This window comes from Zophobas morio, unplaced genomic scaffold, assembly GCF_036711695.1.
Source record: "Zophobas morio isolate AGI-343-1 ecotype UQ-CSIRO unplaced genomic scaffold, CSIRO_AGI_Zmor_V1 ptg000002l, whole genome shotgun sequence".
NCBI lineage: Eukaryota > Metazoa > Arthropoda > Insecta > Coleoptera > Tenebrionidae > Zophobas > Zophobas morio.
The window spans coordinates 25,804,277-25,813,025 of record NW_026972107.1 but is presented as its reverse complement, the minus strand read 5'-3'; the positions used below and the strand labels follow the sequence as shown (position 1 = coordinate 25,813,025).

The window sequence follows — 8,749 nt, the reverse complement described above, 5'->3', positions numbered from 1 at the left end:
ATCGATTTTTATAACTCACACAATTACTAGTTGCATTATTGTTCGCTGCATTTAATTCCTTTCTTATTGCAACAAAGAATTCACATACCTTTTCTCTTAACTTTTCATTTCTTAGGTATTGCTGGAGAAGAACGATACAGGTGGAGAGATTGTGATCGGTTTCCTGAAAAAAAAACAACCACAACGAAACTCTTTGAACTTTGAATATTTTATGCGTAGTAATACTTTTAGTTTTTCCAACAAGACACAGAGCTTCTCTTCAATTGTAGCCATTCTTGTTAACTGTCGCGTGTCATCCTGATATCGATTATTTCATAAATTAGATTCATAAGCTCAACATGCGATCTCAAAAGTTTTCGGTCACGAAAACAAAATCTGCGTTAAAAGATTATTGAACTGGTTCAGTGCAACCATTGCAACAATAATAGAATTCAAAATGTCGGATACACATTTTTTTTTATCTGTATTTTTTGTGTACCACATAATCTGCTGTTGCGATATTATTTGCAAAACATGTTTAATATTATTTCTAGTAATTGTGACAATTTTAGTGGCTAATAAAGGTGTGGCAAAAGATAGTTTGCGCAAATTAGGAGTAAAACTTTTTTATTTTATTCGAACCGTACGAATTTATTTTGCATAATTTCGAAACTGACAGGAAACCCAAAACTACGTGGGCCTAAGGCATTTTGTTGTTTGCTTATCTAGATTAACAGAAATGGAAGATTTTTAAAACTGCTTAAGTAATAAATTGAATGATGTTCAAATACCAAAAAGAGTGGATTATGTATAACAAATACTTTAAATTTACAACCTTACAAATACAAGACAGACTTGTATAATTTATATAATAAAATTTTGCAGTTAGGTTAAAAATTACACAACCGATTGCGCTGAAATTTTGCACATGCTTTTAGGTCAACTGTTGGATTGCACGTACTCTGCACATGTTTTTTTGGTTTTTCACAAAGACTATTTTTTTCTGATTAAAAAAGTGCTTTCCAGATACGTTCGGATTATGAACTTCGTTTTCAAAAATGATGTTACTCTGTTTATCCCTTCCTAAATTTAATGACGTCAAAATTTTCATAAATTATTAATCCTGTTTAAAGTGTGCCAAATCATGTGTGTTTATACCTTCTGCTTGCAGCATTTGTTAAAAAAATTACACGTGAACTTAGAAACAATGAAATCGATTGCAGTGAAAGTTTGTAAACCGTTTAAGGTTCTCATGAACATGATAAATCGCTCATTAGAATTCATCTGTTCATACCTTTCAAAAACTTGATGACGTTATCTCAAATCTATTTATGTCAATCCTGTTTGACATTTATAGAGTGCCCTGCTCCTTTATTAGTGATTTATTAATAATACACTAACCGATAAAAAAACTGGTCACCCTGCAATATTTCGCAAAATCGCTTTAAAAATTATTTATTTATCAAAGTGATTGTTATTTTAATTAGAGAAAAATATAATTTTTAAAGTGATTTTGCGAAATATTTCAAGAAGGCCTTTTGTGCCGGTCAGTATATAATATTTTTAATGATACGAATTACATTTTTGAAATTTTTATTTATTATTTATAATTTTTTTATTTATTCACGTCTCCTAGAAAGTTATCTTAAAAATTTATTAAATAACTTCAAGTTATCAAATGTGCAGCTAGACGCAACGTTACATATATTTGCAGTTTAATGCTACGTTTTTGTTTGTTACAAAATTTTATTATTGAGCTTGATGTATTTATCGTGGAACCCCATAAATGCGCTAGTGATTTTTTTTAGTATTGTTTATTTAACCATGAACAATTTACAACTGTCACACTAATGACGACATTTGTCTATCTGCTTTCTAATATAAAACTGATAAAATTAGTCTACATGTGATTATAATTTACTGACAAAAATGTTTAAGTTTATCAGTCAGGGAGGGTAGAAGATGCTTTTTTATAATAATTCATTATTCATAATTTTTACAAAAATTCCTTTAAATTCCATATTTCATTACGATCCGAAAGTAAGCTATACAAGAATTTGCCGAATGATTAATTTCATGTTTTGTCAACGCTTTCGTAACCATGTACTAGGATATGAAAAATTGGTCTAAAGTCATTTAGGTTTCAGAAATTCCGTTGCTTCTGAAGCGCAATCAAGCATCCAGTTGTACATGAAATTGTAAAAGGTTATAATTCAATTTTTTTCTGCATATTAAAACAAAAACTGAGTACTGTTTTACTGTGAAAATTACATAATCATGGCTCATTTAATCAATAATATTAATGATCAGTTATTAATTCTGTGCAAACACTTCTTGTTAAATGCGACGATTTTTATTTCAAAAATATTACAATCCAAACTTATTAGTACTACTTAGCAACGTAATACTACGTGTTATTGAAAGGTACGTACAAAATAAAATCGGCAATTGGTCTCGAAATATGTGTGCTAAAATTAAAAAAAAGTTCAGGTAAAAGTGTTCTCCTTCTAGAGATAAAAATTATTAAAATTTATGTCCAAATTCGTTGTATGCCTCTGATAAAAAGGTCATCTTTCGTTTCTATAGCAACAAAAGGGTCTCTTATTTTTTATTATTGTTACAGTTGCTAGGATTTACTAAAATAAATTAATTTTACCTATTTATCCTTCAGTTGCGTCTAAAAAGGTTGGATAGGGGTTAATTTTCCCCTTATATTTTGATAACACAAAATAAGTTTTTCAGGCTTCTTAGACTTCGCGAAGAACTAACTCAATTTTGTTGTACGTACCTTTCAATAACACCCTGTATATAAAATAACATAAGCTCTGATTTGAGGGTTACACTATAAAAGAGTTGATCCTAAAACAAGTACGAGTATATTATTAAGTTCTTCTTTTGAGATGTAGCACTTTTAAAAATTTTTTAACACACCTCAAATTATTTTTCCAAAACTGATTTTTTGTTATAATCAGGTGAACGTGAGTACTTACTAATTCAGTATCTGCATGCAAGGAAACTAATTATAATTACTTACAATCCACAAATATCGCACAAAAGTACGTAAAAGTGGAAAGTTTGTCTAAGTAACAAAACTAGTTATTTAGTCATTTATTAGTGACAAAGAATGACAACAAACTAATTAATATTTCAGTAAAATGTTAAAACTGTAACTTAATTCTTCGTAGCCGAAGTTTATGCAATAATTTTAATGGATGTCTAAAAATATACCTAACGGCAATAAATTACACCTACATTGAACCGAATAAAGGTGGTTTTAGATACCAATTCGAATAGTAAGTAGTTCTGTACTATATGATCAAGTGATTTTCGCTCGCGGGCTGTTATGAAGTAAATAAAATGTAGCGTGAATTAACCCATTAACTCACACACATATTAAATATTATTGCAGAAACAGTGAGTGCATATACCAATTGCTGTTATACCAAGAGAAATGAACATGTAATAATAATAATTACGAAAAGACAGAACACGCGTCATTTGAAAATACACATCATATATCATTTTTCTCCTTTTAAACAAACAATCTGGACTTATATGTACATATTATGATATGTATTATGCATCTGACATCTACTCATCTATGATCCGTAACTTTCCAACGAAACACCTACATATTTTAAATAATAGCCTTAAAGAAGTGATATATGCTACGTAATGAGCTACAAGGTTAAATTAAAAAATCCATAGAATTTAAAAGAAAGAATTGGACCAAAGTTATTTGAACCGGACTTCCGTCGCCCCTGAAGTACAAGCGAACAGCTTCTTTGAAAAATTATAAAATTTAATTTTGCGAATTTTATTTCTTTATAGTTACTTACCTCTATAAACTAAAATAAATATATATGTGGACTGCATAGGTAAAGAAGCTTGCTAGGCGTAAGTTACAAGTAAATTTTCCCCATTACAATTTTTTTATGACCTCATCAATATTTTAGCAAGGACACATATCAGTTTAAATAGGTTCAGTGTGCCATATTAACAATCACAGTGCCGTATACTCAATTTTCAGAAAAATGGGGTGAACCGTAAAAATTCGAACGCATTGATAAACCACAAGTATATTCGTAGTCTCATAGTATTTTGCATATTTTACATGCGGTTTTTTCGGCAAAATTTTGAGACAACATCTTCAATTTTTGAAAGGGGATTAAGGGATAAATTTTGGTTAACGATTTACCATTTACGATAACCTTAGGTAAAACGTTTGCAAGATTTCTTTTCGAAAAATCTGGATGTCTGGAGTAAAAACTCAATACGGATTCATAAACTACAAGTGCAGGAATATTGTTTTATAAAATTTTACTGGTGTAAATTTTGGAGATGATATTGGTGGGAGTCATCAGACAAATTTTTTATCGATACAGACGACAGACAGATGGAAACGGGAAACGTCGAGAAAACATGAAAGTAGCTCTTCGTCGGATGGACCCTATTACATACAATGTCTACTTCCTTATCTTACGCTCGGGAATTAAAAATCACAAAATCAAATTCTATAAGTTTTCGAAGAAGCAGGACTTGTTGTATTATACTTCAAGGGCGAAAAAAATTCTGTCGAAATAACTTTCGACCAATCGTTTTTTACTCATGTCATCTTTTTCTGTTACACTTTAGTAAATGATTATTTTATTATTAATAATTAATTGTGCAAATTATTGTGACGGTCCACCCTTGAAGAGAAACCGCAAAATACCGCAATAAGAAACTTCAGAACATAATTCTCTAACTCAAAGACTAAATTCGCATATTCACAAAAAGCAAGAAAATTGTGCATGTCTAATCGCGTATGTATTCCAACCACCAAATAATTGCAAAACCCATATTCGCATACCATTGAGAAGCACTCACTCAGTCAACCCTAGCTAAATACCACACCCAAGCAAAAGTTCCAAGATGGCGACAGCATGTGACGTTAACATGATAACAAGACAAAGAAGAATCCACAACGTTGGCACGTGATTCTAACGACATTCAATTAAAAGCACAGAGGAACCAACACCAAATAAATCACACCAAATTAACTACCAAAGGCGTTACACAATAACGCAACGCAAGATAAAAGACGCATAAAACAAACCAAATCTCACGCATTACCATCAATCTATTTTGCGACTTATCAGTCTGACGAAATTCTCGGAACAACGAAACTAAGACTTATAAAACCTCTAAATAAAGCCCAAAAGGATTGCATTCTTATCAACTAACCCAAATACGAATACCACGATGCAACACGTGCACTCATAAAGATGCCACCAAAGACATAATTAATGAGAAAAACGCTGTATAAAAGGTCGCAAAATCGGGAAGTCGAGGAAGTCGAATCCAGTGTGCCACGAAGACGAGAAGTACCTACGACGATCGATACCCAAGTAGAGCCGTGCTGAAGCCTTGTCCAGCTGATAGTTCCTTGCCCGAAATTGCGAAGGAAGACTTAGAAAAGTTCCATGTTTTTTTGTAAGTGAAAGAATCTAAATTTAAACCGTCATGCATGTGTTATCTTGCTTCTGTGCCTTCTTCGATAATCGACTGATGTGTGATTAACCTGAACCTCCGTCATTATACGGAAAATTTAACTTGTTAAATTGGGGAATGGTCCATTACTGTCATCGAAAGGGCGAACGTTTATCACCTAAGAACTGAGAAATTATCTGAGAGATGGGTTACTAGTCTGTCGCTTAAATGCAAACGCCATTAACAAAATGATGAAGATAACGAAAGCGGTCACTGCACTCTGCGGTCCCTGTTTTAATGTGAATCTCGGAATTTTGACGAATCTTGGGGGGATTTCCGGATAACCCGTGTACCTTAATAAAAGCTTTAAGACTTCCCGTAGTTAATGATTAATCGCGCATTTATGAAAATATGTAGTATTGTCATTTGTTATTTTTGCTCTAAGGTCCGGAAACTTCCTTCCATGATTTTTGAACAGTTTCTTTTATTCTTTTTAATTTGTTTATGGAAATGCTAATCATTCCAAATTTTATTACTGCGACTTAGGGTAATAGGGAATGATCCTTGTGAAAGGTACCATTTGCAAATTGGACCTCATACGTCCATGTCAATTTAACGTCATACTTTAATATTTACTGCCAATTAATTTAAGTGTTATGCTAATATCTTATTAATCAGGGATAGGGAAACGATATTTAAAGGATATTTCAAGTAACGTTTTCGTTTAAGTTAACTTTAAGGAGACATTGATATTTGGCCTTTTGTAGTAACAGTTGATTGCCATGTATTTAAATAATTGAAGTGAATAGTGACTCTTTTAGTTTTGTTTTATCAAGTAGGTAGGGATTATTTAGCGGACGCGTCAAAATACGATTTTTGGATTCGTAGCCTTAAGAATGTATTTATATTTAATCTTTGTCTGGGACTTACAATTTTTTACCATTAATTCTGTTTGAATTTAGATTTAATATACTTGTTAAATGAAGACTACATTTTACTTATTACCTCTCCCTGATTGCAATTTAGCTATCCATTTCCAAGGAAATGGGCCTACACCCAAATAAATAATTTTGTTAGTGTCCATGCTTGGCCACCGATAATAACACGGATGGACACGACATTATACATCGAATTACAAATATAGATTTGATTTAGGTAACACATTAAGCAACTTTCTTTATTGTTTAACATTGTCAGTAATAAACATAAGCACAAAGCAGTTGTAGCTGTGTATCACCCATAATATAATGAAAATTACTTGAACTTGTTTTTAAAAACAAAAATTTATCTAATTCACTCGTACACAGAGCTGAGGTATTGTGGTGGGACAATATATCTGTGGAAAGGGAGAACAGACAATCACATCTCGATGTCTTATTAATTATTATTAGTCGTAGAGCCTGTAGAGCACGAGTCTGGCAAGCAAAGGAGATGTGAAGTTCGAATCCTACATTGGGCCGTGACATCTTTCTTCACTTTCACCAGGTGGTGTTCCCAGTCGACCGCTGTCTCACTGCAATATTTCAGTTATTTGAAAAGATAGAATTTCTGAAATTTAGAACAGGTAAATAACGCAAAGAAATCCATAAAATGAATATGCGTGTAGCGTTTGTGACCTTTGTTTTTTTCGAAAACGGCATCAAGTTTTCCTTTCAGGTAAAAGTTTCGTCCTAACTTTACAAGTAGATGTATTTTGTTCACGATTTATTCGTACATGCACAGCTCTTTTGGAGCAACTATTTGTAGACCACCAAACGAGCTCGCTGTCGGTAATTATTATTCAAAAGCTTCAGGAAGTTCGTGCGAGATAACATACTTGCACTAAAATCACAATACAGTCAAAAATTGTATCCAAGAAACAGAAATAAAAGTAAACTTGTAATTTCTGAAACTTAATTAAATGATATTCAAAATGTGTTTGAAACCAATGATAGAAACACTCCAACACTTTCTTAGATGTTATCGATTATTATCAAGCGGATATGCGCCTGCATTTAAAGAAACCATAACATACTTTGTTGAAAATGCACCAGCCAAAGCTACGTACTTTCTGTTATTATTTGTAAATGTCAATAAATAAAATAATGTTGCATTTACATTATAAATCAACAGTAACGATTTATAATTGATAAGTAGTAAACATAATATCAAGCACATTAAACTTCCCTTTATTTTATTTTACTGCTTAACTGCATAAATTGATGGCTTTCTAAAATAACATACTCCTATACTTACGGTTATTTGATTATTTTTTATATGATTGATTTTTACTTCCCGGACGGAAAATATTAGTATTATAATCCAGTCCATGGCTAATTTCATGTTTTCTTGACGTTTCATGACCCCTAGTGCACGAAAAAACATGACTCCCGTTTCCGCTTGTGTGCCGTTTGTCATCTGTCTGTGTCGATTTTGATTAAACAAATAATTTCCGAAACTATCGGACATTATCTAACATATATATACAAGTAGATACTTACATATAAAATTTGACATAAATCATATGTACTTTTTACAAAATAAGATACTTCCCCACTTCTGCTTTATGAATCCGTGTTGAATTTTTACCCTAGACATCCAGATTTTTAGAAAAAAAATGAAAATTGTATAATAACATTTTGTTATTTAACTTCGAAATTACAAAACTGAATGCTCTGTAATTTTTCCAACGTTTTAAGGTTATCGTATGCATAGTAAATCGTTAATAAAAATTTACCCGTTTATTCCCTCTCTAAAAATTGATGACGTCAGCTCAAAATTTTGCTGAATAAAAAAATTAATTAATGAGACAATCTATTTTATTGATCAAGTCACAAACAGCCCACCCCTTTTTCCAGAAAATATGAGTATACAGTACTGTTATTATTAATACCACACTGCAACTATTCAAATTCATATATAGGGTGATTCAACTTAAATGACGAATGTAATTTGTGGTGAGCGGCAACCCGAAATACATTCCTATTCATTCATTCCTTGATTCACATTAGAATTTCAAAAATATCAGAAATCCAAGTCTGTGGTTTTAAAAACGTCAAAACAAAGTCTCACTGTCACGCAATACCTACATTTAAAATAAAAGTTGATGAAAATAACTCTCTGAAAAAGAGTTTCAAAAATCCATCGCGGATTTTCTTGTGAATAATAGTATGTAAATGTATAACCTGTGTTTGTTTACATTGCTATTATTGGAAAATCTGGCCTCATTACTAAATAAAATATTCCTGATAAAATTGAGGTCATTTCACAGCTATTCCCGAACAAAATTGCAAAATGCTATCTTTAGTCGATGAAATTC

The 8,749-nt window shown here is 31.7% G+C and overlaps 1 protein-coding gene across 1 annotated transcript in view; it reads right to left on the bottom strand.

The window, feature by feature from the left end:
* Positions 1–283, bottom strand: part of LOC135131859 (uncharacterized) — a 31,759-nt gene extending 31,476 nt beyond the window's left edge. Inside the window, exons 1-2 of the mRNA XM_064059709.1 lie at positions 226–283; positions 89–163 (exon numbers count right to left, since the gene is read on the bottom strand). Of these exons, the coding sequence (XP_063915779.1) occupies positions 89–163; positions 226–273 (123 nt within the window). The 5' untranslated portion in view covers positions 274–283. The remainder of the gene's footprint in view (positions 1–88; positions 164–225) is intronic.
* Between the last annotated feature and the right edge of the window lie 8,466 nt (positions 284–8,749).